Here is a 26,227-nt window from a genome sequence, read left to right as displayed (position 1 = left end):
GTCTTCTGTCCCACGGCTTTCCTCTGGTAGCCCCTCGCATTCAATCCGCACCCGCTATCTCGTCCACATTTCAGTACAGCTCAATAGTTTGCGCTCTTGCTTCGCTTTGCGCCCGTCCAATCTTCCCTCTGACCACCTCAGTCGCCGTTCACCACATCAATCATTCAAGGCAACCCAGAAAGAGGTGGTATCGGCGATTTGGGTCAGCCTTTAGAGCCAAAAAGACTCACGCCGTCGGAGAACACCCCTTGATCTGTCTGCTGCTGTTCGAATTGGGACGGTCTTTTTCTCGCTTCAGACGCACGCTACACAGAATAGCGAATATCACCTACGAACACACAACGGAATAAGGCCGGACGGTGTGATTCATTGCTGACAGCGCATACTGCCGTCAGCCTCGTCCACGTTGCGACAGGGAAGTTTTCGGCACGGATGGTCACTGCTTGACGGTGACAACCCAAGTCCATTCACTCTCGGTATCACTAGGACGGAGTTACCCTCGATAGCCGTGCTTCACCTTTTCTCATTCACCTGGTCAGCAAACCCCATGGCTATATCCGCTTGATAGCCACCTGGTTTCTTTTGTTCGCTGCTGAGTGACATCTGGGTCAAAGCACGCGAGCTGAACTTCTTCTATTCTTATTGCCACCTTATTCCGACCACCTACTTCTCACTCTTTCCTTTGTTTTGGATCATGACACATTCTTCAGCCGGTATGCCCTATATCAAGAGCGAACCCGATGACTTCGGTAATAACCCTAACCGATTCATGTCGTCGGCGAACTATGGCAACTCTCAGGGTTATGGCAACCAGTTCAACAACCAACAGGATGGCGGGAGCATTGACCCCTCCGAGCTCTCCATGCCCACCACCAACTATGGTAGCATGCCATACAACTATGGTGGAAATCCCATCTCGTCCAGTTACGGCGTCGGGGTGGGACCCGCTTACACTGACAACGAGTTATTAGAGTCCCTCGACTTCGGAAACAACAATGGTCAAGGCATGTTTGATGATTTCACCATGGCAAATCCTACCAACAGCAATAACAGAAATTCAGGTGCAGTCCAAATGGACCAGCAGAACCAAATACCCAATGTCTATTCTAGTACTCCGGACGGGCCTCCCATTCAGAGCCCATTCCTTGGAAACTTTGACTATAACCAATTCAGGCCCATGGGTTCCCTCCCGACTCATATGTCGCCTCATCAAGGTTCCCAGTTTGGAAAGCGTCCCAGTATGCAGGCGGCAAATCGGAAATCGTCCGATCAGCGAACCCCGTTGACTCCACGTACGGCAGGGATGGCAGGACTACAGATCGGAACTCCAGAATCGGGAAATCTTGCCAATGGTCGTCCCATCCGCGCCCCGAACGTCCAAAATCGACACTCCAAGACCTTGTCGGGACAATACGACAGCACGCCTGGGAGCTTCCATTCATACCTAGATTCGCCGTTGTCATCTCCAGGCAATGGCATTCATCATGCTGGCATTTCTGAGACTCTTGGGACTGGTCATCATGCCTCACTACCGGCAAAGGTCGATGGCGGTCTTAGTACCAGCAATACAGAGACTGCAGAGGCTAAGAAGCGAAGGAGGCGTGCGTCGCACAATGCTGTTGAACGGCGGCGGCGAGACAACATCAATGAACGCATCCACGACTTGTCCCACTTGGTGCCACAACACCGCCTGGAGGATGACAAGGTCAAGAAGCAGTTACAGAGTACTGGACCACTCTCGCCAACTACCGGCGCTGCGAGCATGAGTCCGCCAAATGCTAACAATGCCGCCACATCATTACTTGCAGGTGCTGCCGGTCGTCGCGCTGCCAGCACTGCAGGGAACATCACGATTGGACTACCGATTGAGGAGAAGGAAAAAGGCCCTAACAAGGGTGACATCCTCAATGGAGCGGTTGCGTGGACTCGTGACCTCATGTGGGCGCTGCATCAAAAATACCAGCAGGAAGACGAACTACTCCAATACATCCAGTCAATAGGCGGCCAATGGCCTTTCCAAGTCACAGAAGATGACAAACGCATGCGCTCTGAAGTCATGGATGCCATGGAGAAAAATGATTCCAGCACATTTTCTTACTCCAGGACAGATGGCACTGGGCTACGGGTCCCACGACACACGAATGTCGCGGGCGAGCGGGTCCTGAATAACCCCAGTCTCAGTCCTCAAAGCAATTTCGAACTCAGCCCGGGCTTTCATAGTGGCGGCAGTGGCACAAATAGTGGCAGTAACGGAGCCGGCCAAACACAATACTGGCACAGCGCCGGACATACAGGCATCAGCTTCAAAGAAGAAGATGAGTTCATGGACATGAATTGATGAAAGTGTCGCGTGATGATGCCTAAAGTCGGATGCCACCTCAGCAAGAGTGTGCGCGACAAACACGACGCCGGCAGTGATGACCTTCAGCGCAGGCGTCAGAGGTTGAACATACCAGCCAGCATTGGTACCGGAGAAACATATGAGGGCGGAGACATTCTGCGAGCTGATGGATTTGAGCCTGAGGCTCTTGTTATCTCTTGTTTTTTTCTCCCATCAAGTACATTCGCCAATCCTTGGGATGCGATCTTTCATGTACTTGCCGGATGGGATTTATGGTTGGGTCCATTCGAGCTGATTTTTGTCTTTTGTTTGCCTGGATACCCCCTCGTTCTGACATTTCATCTTTTCATTTGTCACTCGGCGCACATTTGAGGCATTTGGTTCCAAGTCAAGGGCAGCAGGCAGAGCCAGGCCTGGAACGGGATATGTATTGTAGGTAGACACAGAACATGCACGCCGTGATCTGATAGCATGGATCATGACTTGGTGGGTAGGGAGGGAATGCATGATACTAGTAATACTCTTGAATCAAAGGGGTTGTGTCCGTCACGCCCTGGTTACTTTGATCATTCATGGTTCAGTGCACGAGCTGTGTCCTCGGTCTGCCATTCAGATCGCAGAGGTTAACGATCCGCATCGTGACCGATTGCTTATCCGAGACCCGGCATGCTCTAGCGAGAAGGGGCCGTTGTCGGGGGCTATTCACGAACCTCTTCCCCTGATTCTCCCGCTTCTCCAACTGGCCGGAGCAGACGACCAACCACTCTTCCTTGGCCAAAAGTCTCCAAAGTCGGAGTTGACCCTCCCCTGCGCCCAAAAACATTTCCTCACGATTTAACCTAGAGTACTTGGTGCTCTTTATGCTCTTTGAAATCCTCTTCAAGAGCAGACATCTGTTCATCACGGTGCTACTTTAGCCCAACCTCTGTCTCCGTGCTGTCGCGTACTCTTCACTCCTCGCCTTTGGGTCGTTGTGTCTCTCTACTCCGCTTGCGCCAACCTCCACTCACGCCCTTTGACCGCACCCATCTCGAAGACCGGATATCGCACACACCGTAACTTATAAGCAAAATGACGGAAAAGCCTTTGGGCTTCGGCTACCAGATCGGTGCCGGAGCCATCGCCGGTGTCTCAGAGGTGAGTTCAGAACCAAAGAGACCACAATAATTGAGGCATGCATCTTTCCTAGAGCTCCCACTAATCAAAGCGTTCTAGATCCTCATAATGTGAGTTTTGGTCTCGCATACTGTACACGCACGCCGAAGCTGTGGCGAGACAAGGCAGTCCCGACCTTTTGCTGACTGCCTTCATCCAGGTACCCGTTGGATGTGGTCAAGACAAGAGTGTACGTACATATCACCAGATGGCGCAAAGCAACACCCAGCTAACCACTTCCCGCTGAGCCTACAGACAACTTCAGGGCAGAACGCCCGTCCCCGGCCAAGACTACTACACCGGCATGTTCGACTGCCTGCGTAAGATTGTCAAGAACGAAGGTCCCTCTCGGCTATATCGTGGCATTGGCGCGCCCATCATGATGGAGGCTCCCAAGCGAGCAACGAAGTTCGCCGCGAACGACTCCTGGGGTATTTTCTACCGCAACCTCTTCGGTGTTGAAAAGGCCACCCAGCCGCTCGCTATCCTGACCGGCGCAACCGCTGGCGCTACGGAGGCATTTGTCGTGGTCCCTTTCGAACTGGTCAAGATCAGATTACAAGATCGTGCATCTGCTGGGAAGTATAACGGAATAGTGGACTGCGTTGTCAAGACCGTGAAAGCTGAGGGACCCTTGGCCCTCTACAACGGATTGGAATCAACTCTTTGGCGACACATCCTCTGGAACGCCGGGTATTTCGGCTGCATCTTCCAAGTCAAATCGCTCATGCCCAAAGTCGACAAGGCCGAACGCGGAAAGGCGATGCTGAATGACTTCATTTCTGGCACGATCGGTGGCACTGTCGGTACGATCCTTAACACTCCCATGGACGTGGTCAAGTCGCGTATCCAGAACTCGCCCAAGGTCCACGGACAGGTGCCCAAGTATAACTGGGCCTGGCCTGGTCTGGGAACGATCATGAAGGAGGAAGGTGGTGCGGCGCTTTACAAGGGTTTCTTGCCCAAGGTTCTGAGACTGGGACCTGGTGGCGGAGTCTTGCTTGTTGTGTACACCGGTGTGATGGACTGGTTCCGAAAGATGGGCGCTTAAATCCATCGGCTGAGTGAGTGGTGAGAGAGGGAGGAGAGAGAAGGAGATTGACGGTGTTGTGTGTGTGCGTGAGCGTTGGTGAAGAAGAGAAGAATACCGACTCGGTTCTCCTTCATCTGAGGCGCCGGAGTTGAGTCTGGAGACGTTGATGAGGGTCTTGGATTCCAGAACCGGACAGACAACATGAAAGGGAAAAGAACTCGCCACATAGAACGCAGGGAGGGAGGAATGGCTTTTTTGAAGACTATTTTCCTGGCCACTTGATCCAAGAAAACATTGCGATGTCTCGGTTTTGCGGCCCATCAACTTCCACTAAAAATCCAGTATACGACGGCTGTGGTTTTTGTTTCCTCCTTTCTTGGAAAATATTTTGGGATACTGGGAAGGAAAGAAAGACTTGCGAGACTTGCCTGGCTTGTATTGCTTTGTGTGGAAGTATTCAAATTAAGTATTGAAAGATAGAGCGTTAGAGGGATGATAAAGGGAGAGGAGAGGGACAATTGAGTGCGATTACATCAATGGTAGCCTGTCCTGCCTGGTCCTGCCTGGTCTTGTCTCTTCCTGTCCTATTGTATGTTATTTCTCTCTCTCTCTCTCTCTCTCTGCTTGGATCTCCGTTAGAATGTACAAGTCAAGTTCGTCACGCACCGAATGTTCTCGTCGATTTGCTCTGCCGTGCCGGGTTGCGGTCCTAGGCGAAATGCACGGCGAATGCGAGAGAATATGGACATAGGATTCGATGGGGCAACAAGGCTCTGTACTTTCTCAATAGAGAATTTATGTATGTGTGTATTCAGCCAGGACCAAGTTTTCTTTCGCAAATCCTTGAGTCAAAGCCGTAGAGACTATGGAAAAACAAACTTGATAACTGGGAGGTGCACGACTCGATGCTTCGTCCACGCTCGCACACACGATGTTCCAACGCCAAATGCCAAAGCCCATTCCCATGTCCATGCCATTGTCCAAGTCCATGCTTATGCTCATAACTCCATATGATGTCCAAGACACGCGCAGCGACGCTTCTTAAGGTCGGGTTTGTTCCGGCCAGCCAGAAAACCCGCTCCCAAATTCACTTGGCGCGTCTGATATACCATCTCGACCTGGTACCTTCTTCGAGCTCGACAATGACTTTTGAAGGTGAATGAGGTTGTATTTTCTTTTCAGGTTCCAGGTTGTGGTCTTGCGCAGTAGCATTGCTGCATCTCGGTTTGCGCTTGTCTGCGTCGACTCCGACGTCGACATTACCGTTGCCGGTACCATTGCCATTTCCCTTAGGTAGTTGTCTCTGTTTGTGCTCCACATCAGTCTCTGCAGACGGGGCCATCTCCTGGTCATTGACTTTGATAACAATGTTCCTGGCGGACGTAGTCGTGGGGCCGGCTGTTTCGTTTGTTTTTGGCCGTATTTGAAGGGATCCTTCTTTTTTCACCGGTGATGGATTGCCGTTTCTGGGTTCATGTTTAGCTTGCGATTTGTTGGAATTGAGTTTCTTCGTAGACTGATCCTTTGCGTTCAAGGACTTTTCTCTAGACCATAGTCTCTCGTTCAACGCATCTTCCCATCCTGCTCGGCGAGCAATTTCTTCTAAGACCAAGTCACACTCGCCCAAAAGTTCAATATCAACTTTGACCCCTTCACGCTGGCACCTGTCTTTACTTATCCAGATCTGTGGCACCGTTGGAGGAATATTGAGGAGCATTTCATTCACAGGCTCGACTTTCAGAGACGTGCCGACAATAACGAGCAAGTCTACCTTGCTTTTGTCAATGTTCAGTCGAGGAGCATAAGAATCTGCGATGTCCTCGCCAAAGAAGGTCATGTCTGGTTTGAGAAGGCCTTTCGGAAAATCTCTTTTCGCCGCCGAGTCTTCCGAGTCTGTGTCTTCGAATTCGTCCCGCTTGCGTTTCTTTTTGCCGCTGCGTCCTCGGCCCTTGCTGCTAGTTCTCGGTTTGGGACCTCCATCGACCAGGGTGCATTTACAATAGGGTACTCCTCCTGCCCGCACAACAGGCATGTATTTCCTGGCGGTTGTTCGTTTTCCACAGCTCATGCAGGTGGCGGTTGCTAGGGTGCCATGACACTGGATCAGTTTCGAGGGAGATACACCTGCGGCAACCTCTAGACCATCGATGTTTTGAGTGTAATTTGTCAGAAGCTTCCCCTTCGACTGTAACATAGAGATAAAGGCGTGGGTTAAACTGTATTTTGGAATCAGAGGGATCGAAGTATCGTGGCTTGACTTGCTTGAACCGACACCGCCTTCAGCGGGCACGAGACCTTGCATCTTCGGAAACACTTTTGCAGCCTGTCTGAAAAACTCTTCCGGGTCAGCCTTGAAATTGTCGATGTGGAACAATTCCTGTGGATCGTCATAGACCGAATCAACGAGTAGGTTGTAAACACCATTAGCAGAACGAAAATCCGGCACTCCCAGGGAAGTGGAAATACCAGCGCCCGTCAAGATGATGATATTCTTGGACGATTTGAAGAGTGAGACGGCGTGATCCAGCGTGAAATACTGATTCAAGCGGGGCCGAATTTGTGGAACTCTCTTCGCGGGTGAAGAAAGTCGTCGTGGCGGGAGGGATGATGCTCTGTCCATATTTAACTGATGAATACGGAGTAGTTTGGAAGGCGATGGTCGATCGGGTGAGATATCGAAGTAAGAATTGCCATCCCGATGGGCAGGGGAATGGGGTGCTGAAGTGGCCATCGTTGCACGATCAAACGGACTGGCACCCGAAGGAACCAAGTGATTGCAAGTTGGTCAGGGTCGATGTTGCAAGCTGTTTGTTTCAGGGTCTTTGATTGCAAAAACAAGAGATTCAGACGCACAGCATCCAGACTTCACATGGTGCTTGGTCATCTGGGTAAGGCTGTGGAATCCGTGCGCCCGGGTTGGTTTTGGAAGTTGCAGATCTCGAAGATTCGAACCAGGCACAATCGAGTCATGACTGCGGCCCTCTACACAGGCGTCCAAGGCGGAGAAAGGTCGGGGCACTTCTCTTCTGTGAGCGCATGCACAAGATATAAGACACAGAGAGGTGTTTTGAGGGTCTCGTCGCAGAGTTTGCCTGAGCTGACCAGGAGATATGGTGTAGGGGGCCGGGATGTGGTTTGAATATCCCCTGAGCCTTGAGGCTGTGCTTTTCTTAGTAGGTAGAGACTGCGATATGACATCATCGTACAGCTGATCACGTGCACACGCCTCTCGACTCTTTAGTCTCGACGCGCTTCCCACTTGAAGTTGGACGCGACTTTGGGCCGTTGTGTGGGTTGTGTCGACCCTCGACCATGCTCCACCACAACATTGACGAACTTCAATTCTTCCCTCCTTCCCTCATCGCAGTCCATGACTGACACGAAGACATCAGTTCGCCTAACATAATGCCCTCCGCCCTCTTGGGCGTCTCATCGCAATCTAGAAGAAAGCTCAAAGCTTTCGCGTTCGACGAAAGACTGCTGGCTGGAGACGAAGACAAGGAGAACCAACAGGATCAAAATGCTGTCACAAAACCCAGTTCGGACCACCGTGACTGTACACGCCAGGACCAGATGACTGAGCCTAGAGTTCCCTATACACCCGCAGTGCGCATCCCGATCGAAGACCTCATTGCAAATACCGAGGATGCATACAATTGCCCTCCGCCAGAAGGGACACCCAAAGATCACGTTCTCTGGCAGACACATCCGGATAGCTCAGACGCCTCAGCAGCAGCAGGTGCCACACAAAGGAGCAGGAAACGCGCTCATAGTTCGTCACCCGTCTCCTCGCAACAAGTCTCTGCGCACAGGGATGCCTTGAATCTTGACACCCTGAACAAGTCCCTCCGCACTCCCAACAATGATCCTACTCAGGATCTATGGAACAGATACACAACCGCCAACGGGTTGAAGAAAGATGGGAAAGAACCTAGCTTGCCGGCATACGGACATTTGCTTCCTTCGTCCCCTCAAACACCGAGCACCGCCAGTAAGGACAGCAGCTTGAGGCGAACACACAGCTGTGGGGTCGAATGGCCTACATCAAAATCGAAGCGCAGAAGGGTACAGACGACCCAGCACCATAGCCGCACCAAAGAACTATTTGCCGCTTCCCGCAAGGAGATTCTTCGCCGTGACCTTTCCAATAATACTCGAGTTGGCCTTCTGCTCGACAGAATCCAGGAAAGTTTGACAAGGAAGGTTGACGCAGCGGAAGACCCCTCAAGCTCCTCTCCACTGCCAGACAGGCGCTCGCAGGCATTTGTATCGCCAAGCAAACGGCCGAACGGTACCAGACCCAGGTCCAGTGGTCCAGACGCACCTCACGTCTCCCAAGTAGCTCAACCGAAGAAAACTATATCCCCGTCTGAAACATCGTCATCATTTGAATTCAGCGACGATGGTCTCGATGTTGAAGCTTTCGAGAGTGCTGAACGGGCCCTTGGACAAGCCGAGGCGAAGACCCAAATAAGTCACATTGAACCAGATCGCAATGGCAACGGGTCGAGTATGCGGTCTCGTTCTTATTGTCACGATGAAGGCAGAACCCTCCAACTGGATGGTTCTCGAGACCAAAATGAGAGGCAGCCTAACAGGAATCAGGAGCCATTGCATCCGGAGGCTGTGACTGCAGGATTTGATGAATTTAATGACGAGGATGACGACGACGAAGAATTAATGAATGAGATGCTTGATCTTGCTGCAAAGTATGATTCACAGTCACAAGCAGTGGTAGCCAATCCACCAGGCTTTCCGAAGCCGACGGCATCCAAACCACAAACCAGGCACCTTGAAACACTTGACGAATTCGAAGACGTATTTGATGACGATGATGAGCTTTGGGAGGACATTGCAAATGCGACTTATGAAAAAAGCAGGACACCAGTCACATCCAAGGATCATGTACGTTCTTGATAGACTTCAAGTTGATGACGCGCATGCTGATAGGATAAATAGATATCAATTGACAATCGAGCCATCAAACGTTACCTCGTTGTGGAAGTCCTTGAGAGTGAATACGAATACAAACCTGGCCGTAAAAGACCAGAAAAAGTATGCCTCGTTCCCCTTGCCAATCTCGAAGTACTGACAGGACCCAGATGCTTTCAGTCAAAGATGAGAGGTCCAACATGTGCTATATCATCTTGCTACGAGAATCCTGGTACGATACCAGATGTACCAAGGGGTCTTATGTTCATGTGATTGGCAAGTTTGATCGCACAGGTCAATGCGTGGTCAATGACGCTGAGAATATGATTATTATCCATCCTGACCACCTCATTTCCTCGACTGTTGTCGGAGATTCGTTCACTTGTATGCGTCGTGCCGTGCTGCAAGACAGGGTAAAGGCCACCAGCGCAGCCAGTCAGCCTCAGGTTTACGGTCACATCCTGCATGAAATCTTCGGACGTGCTTTGCGGATAAACAGATGGGATATACAATCCTTCAGAGAGATCATCGACAAGACTCTTCCATCTTACATCGAGTCGCTATACGAAATCGGTGTTCGAGTACAGGAAGCAACGGAATACCTTTTGGGGAAAACGCCTGAACTGATGGCATGGGCGAGTGTCTTTGTTGGTGATACTTTGTCAACAGATGCTCTCATCCGTGACCGCAACGGTCTTCTCGTTCCCACTACCATTAACAAGTTGCTCGAACTCGAAGAACATATCTGGTCTCCCATGTACGGACTCAAAGGTAATATCGACGCTACAGTTCAGGCACAGATGAAATTGCCCAATGAACAATCCACGAGGACTCTGCTGGTACCCTTCGAGCTGAAAACCGGTAAAAAGGACAACGTCGAGCAGCACCGTGTCCAAACAGCGCTTTACACGCTGCTCTTGTCGGACAGATACGACATTGCTGTAACATGTGGTATGCTCTACTACATGGAAAGTTCCAAAACTTATAGGGTTGAAGGCATCAGAAACGAGATACGCCACATGATCATTCAGCGAAACGAATTGGCATGCTATGTTCACGACAAGTTAGCCTTGCCACCCATGATCAAGAAACAACACCTTTGCAAAAGCTGCTATTCAAAGGCAGCTTGCTTCACGTACCACAAGTTGTCCGAAAATGGCACTGCGGAGACCAGTGGCCTGGGGGAGAAGTTCAACGAAATCGTCGATCACTTGTCGCCGGCTCATCAGTCCTTCTTCAAGAAATGGGATGATCTGCTCACGAAGGAAGAGCGCGACAGCATGAAATTCCGCCGCGAGCTTTGGACCATGTTGAGTTCAGAGCGAGAGGCACTCGGGCGTTGCTTCTCAGAAGTAGTTATTCAACCTGGGTCGGCACTTGAGAATACGGAAAGCTCCAAAATCAACAGATTCGAGTATACCTTTATCAAACATTTGCCTCGTCCTGGCTTCTCGTTTAGAGATTCACAGATTACCACCGGAGAACCAATTGTGATATCGGACGAAAAGGGACATTTCAATTTTGCAGCCGGTTTCGTCACGAATGTACAGCCTACTAGGGTCGTGGTAGTGGTTGACCGGAGACTCGAACGTGCAAAAAGGAGACTGGAAGGCTTCGATCCTGTGACCAACCAAGTATTCTCTGGTCATGTCGATGTGGCTGACAATGGCACCTCACACTCTTCACAACAGGAGGAGCCCATTCTCTACCGGATTGACAAGGATGAGTTTGCGAATGGGATGGCTACGGCACGGAACAACATCCTTCGAATGATGGAAAAAGATCTCTGGCGAGCACGAGAGCTTCGGCTGTTGATCATTGAGAATAAGCGTCCAGAGTTCAAGGTCACTTCCACCGCCTATTCACTCACTGGACCAGCCTCGCAACAGAATCTCAATGTCGATCAGCAACGAGCAATCGAGAAGGTGATGAGTGCCAAAGATTATGCCCTCGTCCTCGGTATGCCGGGCACGGGGAAAACCACAACCATTGCTCACATCATCCGTGCTCTTGTTTCACAAGGCAAGTCGGTGCTACTTGCATCGTACACACACACCGCTGTGGACAACATCCTGTTGAAAATCAAGGACGATAACATCCCCGTCCTACGGATAGGAGCAGTCAACAAAGTGCATCCCGAGGTGCAATTGTTCGCCGACATTTCAGGAATCCCCAAACGCACGACTGAAGAGCTCCACGTCTCGTGGCACGAAAGTAAAGTCGTGGCAACCACTTGCCTTGGTGTCAACAATGGGATCTTCAATGCGCGGACATTCGACTTCTGCATTGTCGACGAAGCCTCTCAGATCACGTTACCAGTGTGCTTGGGACCGATCCGCATGGCCAAAACCTTTATCCTCGTGGGTGACCACTATCAACTACCGCCTCTGGTCCAGAATAAACAGGCTTTGGAGGGCGGTCTAGATGTGAGCCTGTTTAAACTGTTGTCTGATGCGCAACCAGATTCCGTGGTCGACTTGGAACACCAATACCGAATGGCGGAGGACATTATGCTCCTGTCTAAGGAACTTGTCTATTCGGGTCGAATCAAATGTGGCAATGAAGTCGTTGCCAAACGAATGCTTGAAATCCCAGATCTTGACGGCGGGTTGGCCGCACATCATTTTACCGCGTCTTCCTTAGCTCAGGCCAGCAATCATTGTACGCAAACTGTCTGCCCCGCCAGCTCCAGCTGCTGGCTCCGATGTGCCCTCTCCCCTTCCTCTCGCTGCCTCTTCCTCAATACTGACACCATCACACCCCGAAATTCAGCACGAGAAAACGTGGCAGGTGCCCGGATCACCAACAGAATCGAATCGATCCTTACGGCACAGGTGGTCACAACCTTAATTCACTCCGGCGTTGCGCCCAGCTCCATCGGCGTAATCACGTTCTACCGTTCTCAACTGGCACTCCTGAGAACCGACGTGAGAGCCTTCGCGGGCTCTGTCGCATCCAGCGAGGTAGAGATGCATACCGCAGATAAATATCAAGGGCGAGACAAGGAGGTCGTGATATTGAGTTGCGTGCGAAGTAACGACAATAATCATGTCGGTGAACTGCTCAAAGATTGGCGACGGGTGAATGTCGCAGTCACAAGGGCGAGGAGTAAGTTGTTGCTTGTGGGCAGCAGGAGCACTTTGGGAGGGAGTGGCGTACCTATCTTGGAAGGGCTGACAAGGATTATGGAGGAAAGAGGCTGGATACTGGAGTTACCAGGTGAAGCCGATGAGATGCATTGCTTCGAGAGTGCGATCACTCAGACCAACAACGGTCCTACACAAAAATCCAGTACAGAGGAAACGAGAAGTTCACCTTTATCATCGTCAGCAAAGAAGCAGAAAATATCAATCCTACAGACGAGCGGACAGGGCCACAACTCTCCAGGCTCAGAGAAGAAGCAGAAACAACACCCCCTTAGGAAGCCGGACAAGGTTGTGAGAGGCACTACACTGGTTGGTGGGCCTGATGGCGGCCTGCGGAAGCTTTTGGATAAGCGACCCGTCTTGCGCAATGTCTTGGATGAGCTCGCCGGCGATGGCTGTGGAATCGACTTGGACAAAGAGAACGTCCATCTATACGAAGACATTGATATGGACATGGATGCAGATTTCGACCCTACGGATTTTGGTGTATACTGAACGCACGGCAATGCCGATGATAGGAGATCAGGGCAATTGGGATTGTCATCCCGATACTGGCTCAATTCGACTTTGGACTATCAAGGAGGAGATCCTTGGAAAATTGAAAGCCACGTTACAACGGGTAGGATAAGAAGTACTGTGACGGACCATGGCATTTTTGGGTCTGGATGAGACATTGTGGCCGAATTACCTCGTGAAAATGGTAGTCGGCCGGGAATAGATAGAAATGAGGAAGATTGCGGAGAGATTCAAACATATCAGCAATTGGAGTGATAGTCTGATGTTGACTACATGCCGTGCGTGACGGAGAGCGGAAATGCTTCTGTAATGCGCCTCAGCCTCGTCTTTACTACATTGGGCGCTGCAGCCTAATCCATTTCACGCTAAACCCAAGTCATAGGTATCGTAATTCCTCCCACAGCCTTGACCTCGTCAACTCCAAGGCTCCTTCCTCCCCTGGAATTCCTAGTATCTGAACAATCCGCTCATACAGCATCCTGGCAGCCTCTGAGAAGAACTCTCGGATCTGGAGTGTACTTCTTCAGCGGACATTCGAAGCTCACTTTTCTGCCAAAAAGGTGTTACTGATTGTTGGTACAGATTGTCGTTTGCATGATGGTTGTCAAGACAATACTTCTGGGCGCGTCGCAAAGGTAACCATCGATTGACACAATGGCCGGCAATGAAGTTTATGTTGGTCAACGTCGCAGCTACGGAGGTGCGTTGTGTACCGTGCGGTATCATGGACCCCTTTCCAACACGAAAGGCGAATGGCTGGGAATCGAGTGGGATGACCCCAGTCGTGGGAAACACAACGGACAACATGAAGGTGAACAGATCTTCCAATGTCTATCGTCATCGCCAACAGCTGCCTCCTTCGTCAGACCTTCCCGCAATCCAGATCCCGAGCGGACGCTTCTCGAAGCGATTCGGTTCAAATATGCACCTGTCAACAAAATGGGTGGGGATGCCTTTACCAGCCACATCCAGGACGAAGTCATTGAGATATCCGGGAAGGTGGTGGAAGAGGTCGGATTCGAGCGAATCCAGAAGCAGTTGTCGGCCCTCGCCGATCTCAAGATTGTCCTGGTCGACGAGTTGGTGGTGTCAGGCGTCGCCGGGCGTGGTGCTTCCACTCAGCACATTCGAGATGCTCAGCTCGAACTCGAACGCACATGTCCCAACATCGTCGAACTGGACGTAGGTTGGAACGTTATTGAAACCTGGCAAGACGTTGTCGACATGTGCGTCCCGTTCCGGAAATTGAAGATCTTGAAGGCCGGTGGGCTGCGCTTGAGGGACTTTGGAGCCGACTGTTTCCAGGAACCGCATCCATTTCAGAACGTCGAGGAGTTACATCTCAACGAGGGTCTGCTCACCCCAGCGCAGATTATCAGTATTCTCTTTCCCAAGGGGAAGTGTGCCTTTCCATCCCTGAAGAGGTTATCACTATCTCTGAACGAGCTGGAGTCCTTTGAGATAAACGACGCTACAGGAACATCCCAATGTCCTACTTTGACGACCTTAATCCTCGACGGGAACCGCTATGTGGATCTGTCGCATGTGCCCGTCCTGTTGACTCTGTTCCCGAACCTCAAGACCCTGTCATTCCAGGGAAACATCATCTCTAGTCTGGGCTTAGACGCCCATGCTTCCACTGGGTCGTCTGGAATCCCGAATCTCGAGACCTTGAATCTGGCCAACAACAGGATCCGAGACTACGCCTTCGTCAACAGCCTTCCACAGGTATTCCCCAATCTCGCCTCTCTGCGCATCTCGCGGAACCCGTTGTACGAACCGTCCGGACCATCAGACGAATCGTCAGAACCATCATCTGGCTCTCGGCAACAACAGCAGGTTCAAAGCAGGAATTCCGATTCAACATCGTACTACCTGACACTGGCACGGATCCCCAATCTAAAGTCCCTGAACTACACGACCATCACGCCGCGGGACAGGGAAGAAGGCGAGATCTACTACCTCTCCGTCGCGGAGAAGGAACTGCGACCGTTTCTGCTAGGAAATACGGCTCAGAAGCCACTGTCAGGCGAAGAAGTGTCTGAAACGCCATCAAGCCTTTCACCTCAGGAGGTAGTCGAGCTGGCTCGCAAAACCTACCCACTCTACTCCAGCCTGTGCGAAAAGTACGACCGCGAAGACATTCTCGTCCAGTACCTCCGACAGCAACAGTCGGCGGCGCACCTTTCTTCAGACTCGTCCCAGACCAAGTCCGAAATTGACGCCTATGCGCCCGGCACGCTCGGCTCCCGCCTCGTCGACGCTCACTTCTTTTATATGCCCCCCACTGACAACGTGACCACAACACCACCGCGGGAACCGTTCCACCGCCTCCTCCCGACGACGATATCGGTGTACCGCCTGAAATCCCTGTTGGCGCGGTACTTTAGCCTCCCGCCACTCCGGTTTCGGTTGGTCTACGAGTCGCATGAATACGACCCCGTCGAACCCATCACCAGCACGAGGAATCCCGCCGCGGGAACGGGCAACGGGCAAGATCTGTGGGAGTCGTGGGGCGATTGGGACGTCGATCGAGACGAGGTCGACGGCGACGGCGGCGGCGGTGGCGGTGGTGGTGATGACGATCATGACGATGACGACGACGTTGTCGGGGCCAAAGAAGTCGACATCGCAACGACGGCTACTATGCCCATGTATATCACGCGCCAGGGCAACCGCTTCAAGAAGCGCGAGACCGAGATCCTGGACGGAATGCGGCCCTGGGGAGATTTTCTGGACGTCGATGACGGCCCCGTTCCCAGTCACGGTCACGGTCACGATTGGGACCCGGAAACTGCGCACTTGGGTAGCACGGGCAGGAGGAGGAGGGAAGTAAGGGTTCGTGTGGAACCACATTAGACCGTACGAGTCGAAACCCAATTGAACGAACCAACCATGCATCCATATACTTCTCACACAGAGAGAGCTTTGCATGGGTTTTTGGTTCTTTTGTTTTTGCAAACAGATTAAAATTTTCCTTTTTTGTACAAAGTTAGAGTAGAATGACAGTGGTGCTTGCTTGCCTGCCTGCCTAGAAGACCAATGCAGCCACGGAGAAATCACACGATCGGTTCTTTGACAATATGACCTCGCAACGTGCGATTTTCAATCATCGTCCAAGTTGCCGATAACGACTTTCTCGTTCCTCAAATCCACCACCTCCTTCACCCTCGCCTTTTCTTCTCCCCGACCGATCCTCTCCGCTCTCGCCTCCTCTTCTGCATCCAATTGGAACTTTCTCATTCGAGAACCTATCCTTTCATCGATGACCATGTCGCTGACCCAGATGGGCTCGTAGGATGCATCGTCCTCCTCCTTGCGAGGCTTGCGCACGGACTTGTGCCACGTGGCTTCCTCTTGGATGAGGAGCGATTGCTGTTCCCAGATCGTCTGGGTCAGCGGTGGCGGTGCTATCGAGGACAAAGATGCATCGGATTCAGGTGATTTAGTGGCGACGGGGGTTGCATCCAAATCTGACTGGTCCGTGGAGAATGTGGTCGACGAAGTGTTTTGTTCGTACGGTCTGCTTGCGGCAAGCACAATGGCTGCTGTCTCTCGACCTATTTGGTCCGCTAGATAGCGCCGGGTGAGAAAGTGGTATATTCTCTGAGGCGTCTTGAGGAAGCCTAAGAGGTGTTGTTGGTAGATCGGCTGAGACGGTTCGAATATGCTTGGAGTATTAGGCGACAAATTAGCGGACGGATATTTATCGATGGAGAGGTACGCTGGTGGTGGGTATGGCTTTTTCTTTTCCTCTTCTTTCTTTTCTCCCTCACTTGGCTTCTTTTCGGTGTCGGATTTCGATGTTTCGGGGCTTTCTGTGGCTGTCGGAGAACCATCTGTGCGAACTTCGTTGGGAATATGTGCAGACAAGGGTTCAGCTTCGAAGACGGACGCAGGTTCAACTGGCGTTGGCGGTTCGTTGACTGGACCTAGCCAGCCCTCATGCAGCCCTCTTATGTACTCCTTCCAAGTGTGTCTTCCAAGGACGAGATCCCCTCGAACTCCAGGTTCCGGCACAATCTGCATCTTATCCCGGATCATATCTATCGCTGCTTCGGTATCCATCTCTGGCTCTGCTGCATTGGGTTCCTGTTCACCCTTTTTCCGCCGAAGTCTTCGTATTTGTTCTGCAGTTCCGTATCGGACGTCGCCTTCCTTCCGACCTTCGATTACGTCGTAGTCGATTGCCGCGGCGACCAGCACGGGCTTGACGTAGTCTTTGAAATACTGTCTCGAGGGTCTTATGCCATCACCGGGAGGGGCAGATAAGAAGACAGTCAACTTCCGCGGCATTTGGTTTGCCGGAAGAGGCTCCTGGGCGATGTGAGCGACCAAGTCGCACCATTTCTTCTGAGCTTTCTTCTTTTCCCTCCGGTCGTAAACAACGGCGGCAGTCCAGGATCCAACGATAGTTAGGAAGATCATCCAATTACGCGAAGGCAATCTCAATCGGAGGTTGGGCATTCCTGTTGTATGTCAGGCAAGACAGCTAGATATTGGCTGCTGAGAGGACTGACCCATCATGCGAAGGGCGGGATTTTGTTTGGGAGGTTTCGGAGCCTCATATTTGGCACCCTCAGGTAAGCCATCTGGCTTTGGAGGGTTTGCGTTGTCGGCCATGGTCTTGATGGCACTCCAGCCACGAAACGTGAGGAAAGCAAGATTGTGCAAGTGCGCAGAGAGGCCATGCGCATGCACGCTCTGCTCAGAAGAAAAAGTTGACTTATCGGATATGCTGATCCGACCAAGAATTCTGAATGGACTCGGTATACCTTCCTATGAGACTTTCGTAGTGGAAGCATTTCTCGCTTCATTCCAGTGACCCATGGCCCCCTAGAGGCACTAGAAGGAGCCTAACGCGACGTATGTACGACCATACCAGACTGGAGCCCTTTACCGCTCATCCAAAACACCGGGAGTCACAGCGCCCACACCTCTTTAGCTATGATCACAAAGAAACATCTCTTCCTTCCTGACTTCGTACAGACTCGTAAAAAATTATCCACTTCTTCAGGATGGAGCTGGCGAGACTTCCACCCGAGACATTGGTGACCTTGATGTCTTTCACTTGTCCACCCTGAACCATTCGGTTTTGTGACTGTGCTTTGTGCGCAATCTGATGTCAGGGTCACCATTCCAACCGAGAGGCTGTCAAAGATAGAAGCCAAAGTTACACGCGAGGGTGTGTGACCACGCGAGCAGCCATATGGCATCCTAGCAATGGTCTCTCGTCCTACCTCTAGGTGGGATTGTCAGCCCAGGGTAGGAGGGTGAGAACCAATCACATGTTTGTGCCTGGCGATGAAGTCAGTCCTGTTGTGCAATTGGGACCCAGGCGTGACGGGTAACCCCAGTCGATGCTTAAGACTCTCAGGAGTCTCTTTAAGCTTGCCTCTAGTGCAGCGGCAGCCTCCAGTGGGCACTTGCCCCTAATTCTTAGCCCGTAGACTGTTTCCCACCTTGCAGTAACCGATCTCCATGCTGCACCGCACCCTATTTTTCCGCACCCATTTCACATACACCTCCTTCCCTTTCATACCCTCGTCACTCTGCTCTTGTCCCTCCCTCTGATAAAGTGCAGTGCAGGTCCTGCATCTTCGCTTATCTTGCCCTCAATTACATGGTCACCTGAACAAGAATCTAAAATTGTCAAAGTCACCGCAATTTGAGTTCAAAGAAAGACTACACTACACCGACTGCGCTTTATCTAGGGGGTTTGCCTACACCTTCGTGTACCGGGATTCTCGTCGACTCACTTGTGACTGTTCAAGCATCCGCGCCTCAAAGGAATACATACAACGAGATCGGGTTCGGACAGAGCTGCTACCTCGCGGCCCTCCCTTGGATCCCCTTGCACTCACCCCTTGATTTGTTGCAAGAATGGACCACGACAACAACCGTCTTCGACTGAACTTTCAGTTCGACAACCAACATAATTACGATGCTGCCAATGCTCGAATGTATCCTACCACTCCATCCACTTTCCCTCAGCCGATCTATGGCACTCAACAACAGGAATATGGGAGTGGTCTTGTGTCTCCCAACCCCAACGCGAATGCTGGCTATTTCTTGAATCAACAGTACCCATCTCAGTCACATCAGGCTCAATACCAGCAGCAATATCAGTACCAGCCTCAAGGTGGTCTTCAATCTCCCCAACCAGCCTATCAAACCAACTCGCGGCCCTACATGGCGAACAACAATGATGCAACAAGCGGTCTCATTCAACAATTTTCCAACCAAGACTTGGGGGCGACACCACGTGTCAATACCAACCGCACTCCATCACCTGCCATGTCGCGTCCACGGACAGCTGGCGAAACTAGACAAGTCCAGAATCCCTACCAAAGTCATCTGGCGCCACCGATGCCGAGACCCTCACCAAAGCCTGAAGAGGAGGAACAACCGAACCCACGCAGATACTCGGACAATGTCCTGAAGCGAGGTACGGCCGCTAAGCAACTGGTCAACAGTTTCTTCCAAGAGAATATTGAGCGAGCCAGGGATAGGAATAGTCGTGCCAAGGAGTTGGAGGCCCTGCTCAAGAACCCAGCCGTCAGCGAGATTGAGAAACAGAAGGAAATGAACACACTTGCACAGAAGGAGGCACGCTTCCTGCGCTTTATTCGGACGCGAGAAGTGCCCTCGAACTTTACCACCATCAAGGTCATTGGCAAAGGAGCCTTCGGAGAGGTCAAATTGGTGCAACGCAAGACTGATGGGAAGATCTATGCTTTGAAGTCTCTGATAAAGTCGGAAATGTTCAAAAAGGATCAGCTGGCGCATGTCCGGGCAGAGCGAGATATTCTGGCGGATTCCAAAGACAATCCATGGCTGGTCAAGCTGCATGCCTCATTCCAGGACAACACGTACTTGTACATGTTGATGGAATTCTTGCCGGGTGGTGATCTGATGACTATGCTAATCAAATACGAAATCTTCTCGGAAGACATCACACGGTTCTACATGGCCGAGATTGTCATGGCTATTGAAGCTGTGCATAAGCTTGGTTTTCTCCATCGGTAAGAGCAGCCAAACCCAACTCTATTGGATCAAGCTAACCGTCGTTCAGTGACATCAAGCCTGACAATATCCTGCTGGATAGAGGCGGTCATATCAAATTGACTGACTTTGGTCTCTCTACCGGTGGTCGCAAACAGCACGAGAACTCGTACTACCAGGCACTCCTCAAGGCCGGCGCCAACGATAAGTCCGGCAACCGAAATTCGATGGCTCTAAATGAGCAGATCAACTTGACGGTCAGCAACCGGGGTCTGGTGAATACCTGGCGGAAGTCTCGTCGTCACATGGCCTACTCGACAGTGGGAACTCCGGATTACATTGCTCCTGAAATTTTCCTTGGTCAAGGTTACACTTACCTGTGCGACTGGTGGTCCGTGGGAGCTATTATGTTTGAGTGCTTGGTTGGTTGGCCACCCTTCTGCGCCGAAGACACACACGACACCTATCGCAAGATCGTCAACTGGCGCGAATCACTATATTTCCCAGACGAACTGGTCTTGGGTCGAGATGCCGAAGACATGATTAGAAGGTATGTTAGATGACAAGGGCCTGTTTTCTGATACTGACATGGACAGTTTCCTTTGCGATGCCAATGATCGGTTGGGCAAAGAAGGGGGTGCACACGACGGCGCGTCGTCCATCAAGAAACATCCTTTCTTCCGAGGTGTGGTGTGGGATCAATTGCGAAAAATACGGGCACCATTCGAACCGAAGCTGTCATCAAACATCGACGTCAGCTACTTCCCCATCGACGAGATTCCTCAGGAGGACAACAGCGCCATGCATCGTGCGCATGCCAAGCAGATCTCGCCAGAACAAGACGCCGAAATGAGCCTACCCTTTATTGGATACACCTATAAAGCGTTTACTGCATTCCAGAACTCATAGAGGAAACGCCGCGGCTTGAAAAGGAGAACGAGCAGGAAGAGGATGAGACTAGTATGACATTAGCACATCTCTAGCATGAATGTCGACGATAGAATGCATGTGGCGCCAACATGTCCGGGGGTCAAAAGCATTCAAGATATAGGTATCAAGGCGAAGATGCTGGTCATTCGGGAGGAAATATCCTGGCTGGGAGATGGGAGCAAGACGAGCATTTTCATGGCTATGAACCACATTTACCAGCCCAAGCAGGGTTGCATTGGTCTACAGAAGATGGTGCTCTCAAAGCACTCTCCTTTTTTCATGTCACAGTTGCTAGCATGTGTTAGCTACAATCTAATTGATTGAAAGAAATATGTGTCCGTTTTCGGTTTGTTTGCGCCGGTCTGGGCTTTGCTGCCAATGACAGGTGATATATAACACCAGCTACGGTACATACAGCATGCCCTGGTACCCTGGCTGCCTGGCACGCCTGGATACTGTAGACCAACCTCTGTAACAGACGAATGACGTCATGGAATATGGCCCCAAATCCAGCCACGCCAGCACCCCAGGACATCGTGTTTTTTATGTTAGTCCAGGTCCGTTTTCATTTTTGGCAGTGAGCAAGCACGAGGCGACTCAATATCGGCCCGATTCTTGACTCTAACTGTACCTCCTTTCTCGGAGATGGATGTAAGTGGTATTAGTTGTGGTTCACCCACCACATATTGCTGGCTGACCTAGGTATAATTGACCAGGTGTTTTATGCTTACACATACGGCACGGCGGTATGGCTTGGAATGCAAGCTGTACCGTTGCTTGTCATGCCCAAGCTAATAATCATGATGCTGGCGGAAGATGGACATCAGACCTCAGGTGAGATGGTGCTTTCTGAGTCGTTGACACCCACGGCTGGCATCTGCAATCCCTCAGGGAAACGAGCCATTCTGACGACCCTCGGACACGAACAACACAGATGTCGAAATATATCTCAGTCGATCTCTCGGCTTTGCGCTGGTGTTAATTGCGCTAATAACCATGTTCTTCACGGGAACAATTCCACTATCATCGAGCATAAGTGAACCGGTTAGTCTGGAGGACAACGATCCCAAGGCCCCCTACGCCCGGCCGATTCTACAAATCACCACCATGTTCCACAGCCTGAGCACGACTTACTGCTACATGCGGTATGTCAACTACGAACAAACCGCATATGTGCTCGGGGCTTTGGGGTACGGAATAATGGCTAGCGTGGGAATATGGAGTGTGATATTTGGGAGCACGGAGGCCAGGCGGTCCAAGAGGACAGGCGCAGATAAGAGAACGTCGGGCTTTCCTTTCAAGAACTCACAAGCTTATGACAAAAGAAAGGACAGGAAGATGGGGTGAGAGTTGACATGCCGCGAAGGGGGGTTGTTGCATAGTTCGCTCCTTCGTCCTTGGAGGAGTAAGCACCGAAGGTCAAAATCACTATGCCTGTAACAAGACCCAATAAATATCAGTGGTAGGGTCATCCGTTGAGTAGTGTGATCCTAACCGTACCAACATTATTGCCTTATGAAGTAGTGGAAGACTCAATATGTATATCCCACCGGGTCCCGCCTAAGATTGCGGTGACACGAGATGGGGGAGTAACAAGCTGACTAAGTGACTTTAAAATGACACGGTAGGTGCACGGCACTGTGACGGCGAAGGTGAAATGACCTGACTCGGCAGCTGACTCTTAATTTTCCTCAGCCCTCAGCCCTCAGCCCTTCTTACCACGCCGCTTTATCATCTATCTGCGCACCCTCCTCACGTCTATCAATCCCTCTTCAGCAATGGAGCCCGACACACTCCAAACCTTTGCTGCGGCTGTCCAACAACAATTCCCTGCTTTCAGCAACGAGCATGACGGCGCCTCGCAAGATGCCGCCGCCGCAGCTGGGTATGCCCCTGCTGATTCCCTCAACGGCAACCCTCACAACCAATCCTATCCCATAATCCTGCCACCACTGCCACCAGCGGCGAACAGTTCTCCAAACGTCCAGACTAGGAAACAAAGTAACACTTTGAGAAACACAAACAGTCCTAGCGCGAATGCGGCCATGCGCAGTCCTCAGCAGACGCGCTCCGGCATGTCGGTCCAGACTCGAGCTGCCCAGAACACAACCTCGACCACCCCATCTCGCGCCGGTAGTAATGCTTCGAGCGTGACTCCCCAGGCCCAAGCCACACAGATGAGTCAACAGTCTGATAACTTGGAAGGGCAGCCCGACCCTGCGCAATCCCAGAAGCAGAATGACTTTGTCTTCAGGAACTCTTCGTCTGCATTTCCGAACGGCACTCCCACGCCTACTCGATCCTTGTCGAAGCAGTCACAAGTCTACACTACGCCGCATGGCGTCGTTCAGGCTGATCCCTGGGTGTCTCATTACCAAACTACCCCCTCGACCAACGACCTCAGTGGTGCCCTCAATATCAACAACGGCAACAATGACAATGCAGAAACAGACCCTGCTGTTGCGGCAAATCCCTTCAGCGACTCTTTCCCCTTGGTGCCCGATCCACCAAACCTTGAGGAATGGCGCAACAAACTCTTCAACATCACCGAGACCTTGGTGTTATCTGAAGAAGAGTTCCTCACTTACTTTCCCCATGTCGATAACGTCTACTCGCACCGCTCCACTCAAAAATACAAACGCAAGGCATTTGTCAGTCACTACTGGGACTGTCGACTGAAGGGTCGTCCAAGCGGTACCCCCAAGAGTGATGATCCCAACAAGAAAAAGCGCAAGCGCCAGGCTCGGGAACGAGATCTTTGCGATGTCAAAATCAAAATCACAGAGTACTTTAGCGCTGAGGAGGCGAGAAAGATGGGTATGACAACTGGGAGTGACATGAATGGCATCGACACTGGCGTCAATGCTAACGGCACGATAGCGAATGAAATCAGCACCTTCGGAGGCGTCGACAACAACGAATTGACGATCGTCCTCGAAGATGGCAGTCAAGGTCTCAGTGGTGTTGGTCATCTCAGCGGCGTTGGCAGTGCTCCTCACAGCACTACCAACCCCATCGACCCAAATTTCGGATTGCTTGAACTTCCCCGTCCGCTACCTCAAGGGCACCCGGGAGCTGACGGAAAACGATGGTTCACGATCCAACGTGTCCGAGGCAACCCGGGTGGCGGAGCCGTCAAAGACTCTAACAGACGTGACAGCAATGTCAATGGCGATGTCGAAGACGAAATCGACCAGTCGGTGCTGGATCCCAATCTGAACGCCGACCTGGACCACAAGCATACCCTCGAAGAAAGTGACCGGATCAAGAAGAATAGCGTTCAAAGATGGATGTTGAAGGAGGAAAAGGAGAAGAAACGGTTGAGTGTAAGTGTGTCTTCCACCACCCTGTAACATTCCAGCCTTTCCAGTGCTCCTGGCACCGTGCAGTGCCGTTTATAAACAACAATACTCTACGGGGATTCATATGGATCATGTTTCACTCCTGCCATTCCTTCACCCAACTAATCATAACTTCGCTAGAAACTCCCCACATCAGGTCCCTCTAATCCATCGATAACAAACAACGAGTCCACATCTCCTTCATTTCGAGCTTCAGGAATGGCTTTCTTCACAGCCCGATCCCACGCCGCGCCTGTTCCCACAAAGATAACCTTCTTCGCCAACTCGTTCTGCCCCTTCGCTCAACGCATCTGGATCGCCCTGGAGATTAAAGGTGTTCCATATCAAATGGTCGAGATAATGCCGACACCTGTCGACAGTTACAGACCCCCAGAGATGTTGGAGGTAAACCCGGAAGGCAATATCCCGTGCATCAGGCATGGAAACTGGGGTGTCTGGGAAAGCGGTGTCGTTTTGGAGTACCTCGAGGACTTGGCTATGGGACATTCCCTGCTGCCCCTTGGTAACCCGCAACTGCGAGCACACTGTCGCCTGTGGACGGACCATATCAACCGCAAGATCCTTCCGAGTTTTTACAGCTTGCTACTTACCCCGCCACCATCGCCAAGTGGCGAACAACCAATGGGTTTAGACGGAATGCAGGTTGACGGAGACGCACACGCCCAAGTCACCAACGCAGCGTCGGCGGCACAACATAGCATGCTCGTAGCCACGCTACAGAAGAACATCACTTCGCTGGTCAACGCCAGCCATGCCACGGGGCCGTTCTTCCTGGGCAACGAAATCGGATTTGTCGATGTGGTTTTTGCTCCCTGGATTATTCGACTTTCCCGCGTCTTGAGCTACTACCGCAACTTTCCGCGACCGGAGGTTGGCACGCGCTGGAGGCAATGGGTCGATGCTATCGAGGCGGACGACCGAGTCAGGCGGACCGTGAGTGACGAAAATTCATACCACGGTGTATACAGAGGTGTGGGCGAAGACGGATGGTGCGCGAAGGATGTGCATAAGCCGATTGTGGAAATCCAGTATGCTAGGAAAGTCGTTGCGCAAGAGGGGTTTGGCTTAGGAGGGGATGTCTGGGGACGTTTATCGGAAGAAGAGGCCGTCCATAATCCTGACGGCGTTGGTCAGACACTATCATGAATGCTTGATATACAGCCCTTAGGGAGACTTGCGGCGGAGCGGTCTGTGACAACAGACAGACATTGACAGGTCAACGAGTGGTGTACCCAAGCTACATGGCCTTTGGTGACACCGTGGTATCGAACACTTCTCTCCGTATAAAGGCTGGAGGTCTTGCCGTTAATATCCATTACATGGGCTATGATTTGACGGTCACTCCAGTGCTCGCGCAACTGGTTTGAACAAGCGACCTTACCTGGTCGAAAGTTGAGGGCAGAAACCTTCCACTCGGGTTTTTCCCAAAGTGCATAATCTCCCACACCACCGAGTATACCGCTGAGTAACGAGAAGTGAGTACCGAGTACAGCATTGAGGACCTCTCCTTCGTATCTCTTTACCGCACGCAGCTTAGAGCAAGGCGGGATGTTGCTTGCTGGCCAGTATTGTATCTGTCATACAGACATATAAGGGGAGTGATATGTAGATATGCTGAATATGTTCATCGCGTGGTGGGTTAAAAAAACCACAGTGCAGTGTGACACTGGAACGCATATTCCTTCATTCTTTCCCCCGTTTACTCGGTATATGTAGATCCCTGAACACCTCCCCGTGCTCAATACCTACCTACATACCCAGAGACCTACCAACCTACCTACCTAACAGTAGTACCCGTGACCGTGAT

The 26,227-nt window shown here is 51.5% G+C and overlaps 10 protein-coding genes across 10 annotated transcripts; 8 read left to right on the top strand and 2 right to left on the bottom strand.

The window, feature by feature from the left end:
- Positions 1 to 694: 694 nt before the first annotated feature.
- AYO21_01937 (hypothetical protein) lies at positions 695 to 2,338 on the top strand (the record flags this gene model as incomplete). Its single annotated transcript, XM_022651918.1, has 1 exon — positions 695 to 2,338. One exon carries the CDS (start codon positions 695 to 697, stop codon positions 2,336 to 2,338), a length of 1,644 nt encoding a protein of 547 aa, XP_022515662.1.
- Positions 2,339 to 3,412: 1,074 nt separating this feature from the next.
- On the top strand, positions 3,413 to 4,547 carry AYO21_01936 (hypothetical protein; the record flags this gene model as incomplete). The annotated part of the gene is made up of 4 exons (XM_022651917.1): positions 3,413 to 3,478; positions 3,557 to 3,567; positions 3,657 to 3,686; positions 3,767 to 4,547. 4 exons carry the CDS (start codon positions 3,413 to 3,415, stop codon positions 4,545 to 4,547), a joined length of 888 nt encoding a protein of 295 aa, XP_022515661.1.
- A 1,069-nt stretch (positions 4,548 to 5,616) lies between these two features.
- On the bottom strand, positions 5,617 to 7,260 carry AYO21_01935 (hypothetical protein; the record flags this gene model as incomplete). The annotated part of the gene is made up of 1 exon (XM_022651916.1): positions 5,617 to 7,260. The coding sequence occupies one exon, from the start codon at positions 7,258 to 7,260 to the stop codon at positions 5,617 to 5,619; it is 1,644 nt and encodes a 547-aa protein (XP_022515660.1).
- A 674-nt stretch (positions 7,261 to 7,934) lies between these two features.
- On the top strand, positions 7,935 to 13,102 carry AYO21_01934 (hypothetical protein; the record flags this gene model as incomplete). The annotated part of the gene is made up of 4 exons (XM_022651915.1): positions 7,935 to 9,434; positions 9,489 to 9,584; positions 9,632 to 12,569; positions 12,681 to 13,102. 4 exons carry the CDS (start codon positions 7,935 to 7,937, stop codon positions 13,100 to 13,102), a joined length of 4,956 nt encoding a protein of 1,651 aa, XP_022515659.1.
- A 675-nt stretch (positions 13,103 to 13,777) lies between these two features.
- On the top strand, positions 13,778 to 15,982 carry AYO21_01933 (hypothetical protein; the record flags this gene model as incomplete). Its single annotated transcript, XM_022651914.1, has 1 exon — positions 13,778 to 15,982. One exon carries the CDS (start codon positions 13,778 to 13,780, stop codon positions 15,980 to 15,982), a length of 2,205 nt encoding a protein of 734 aa, XP_022515658.1.
- A 246-nt stretch (positions 15,983 to 16,228) lies between these two features.
- AYO21_01932 (hypothetical protein) lies at positions 16,229 to 17,746 on the bottom strand (the record flags this gene model as incomplete). Its single annotated transcript, XM_022651913.1, has 2 exons — positions 16,229 to 17,592; positions 17,644 to 17,746. 2 exons carry the CDS (start codon positions 17,744 to 17,746, stop codon positions 16,229 to 16,231), a joined length of 1,467 nt encoding a protein of 488 aa, XP_022515657.1.
- A 1,260-nt stretch (positions 17,747 to 19,006) lies between these two features.
- On the top strand, positions 19,007 to 21,037 carry AYO21_01931 (hypothetical protein; the record flags this gene model as incomplete). Its single annotated transcript, XM_022651912.1, has 3 exons — positions 19,007 to 20,148; positions 20,199 to 20,678; positions 20,725 to 21,037. The coding sequence occupies 3 exons, from the start codon at positions 19,007 to 19,009 to the stop codon at positions 21,035 to 21,037; spliced, it is 1,935 nt and encodes a 644-aa protein (XP_022515656.1).
- Positions 21,038 to 22,054: 1,017 nt separating this feature from the next.
- On the top strand, positions 22,055 to 22,405 carry AYO21_01930 (hypothetical protein; the record flags this gene model as incomplete). Its single annotated transcript, XM_022651911.1, has 1 exon — positions 22,055 to 22,405. The coding sequence occupies one exon, from the start codon at positions 22,055 to 22,057 to the stop codon at positions 22,403 to 22,405; it is 351 nt and encodes a 116-aa protein (XP_022515655.1).
- A 431-nt stretch (positions 22,406 to 22,836) lies between these two features.
- Positions 22,837 to 24,411, top strand: AYO21_01929 (hypothetical protein; the record flags this gene model as incomplete). The annotated part of the gene is made up of 1 exon (XM_022651910.1): positions 22,837 to 24,411. One exon carries the CDS (start codon positions 22,837 to 22,839, stop codon positions 24,409 to 24,411), a length of 1,575 nt encoding a protein of 524 aa, XP_022515654.1.
- A 207-nt stretch (positions 24,412 to 24,618) lies between these two features.
- Positions 24,619 to 25,566, top strand: AYO21_01928 (hypothetical protein; the record flags this gene model as incomplete). The annotated part of the gene is made up of 1 exon (XM_022651909.1): positions 24,619 to 25,566. The coding sequence occupies one exon, from the start codon at positions 24,619 to 24,621 to the stop codon at positions 25,564 to 25,566; it is 948 nt and encodes a 315-aa protein (XP_022515653.1).
- Between the last annotated feature and the right edge of the window lie 661 nt (positions 25,567 to 26,227).

The sequence above is a fragment of the Fonsecaea monophora genome (genome assembly GCF_001642475.1).
Source record: "Fonsecaea monophora strain CBS 269.37 chromosome Unknown Scaff8, whole genome shotgun sequence".
NCBI classification, from domain to species: Eukaryota; Fungi; Ascomycota; class Eurotiomycetes; order Chaetothyriales; family Herpotrichiellaceae; genus Fonsecaea; species Fonsecaea monophora.
The sequence above is the reverse complement of the archived record's forward strand: the minus strand, read 5'-3'. Positions and strand labels throughout refer to the sequence as shown.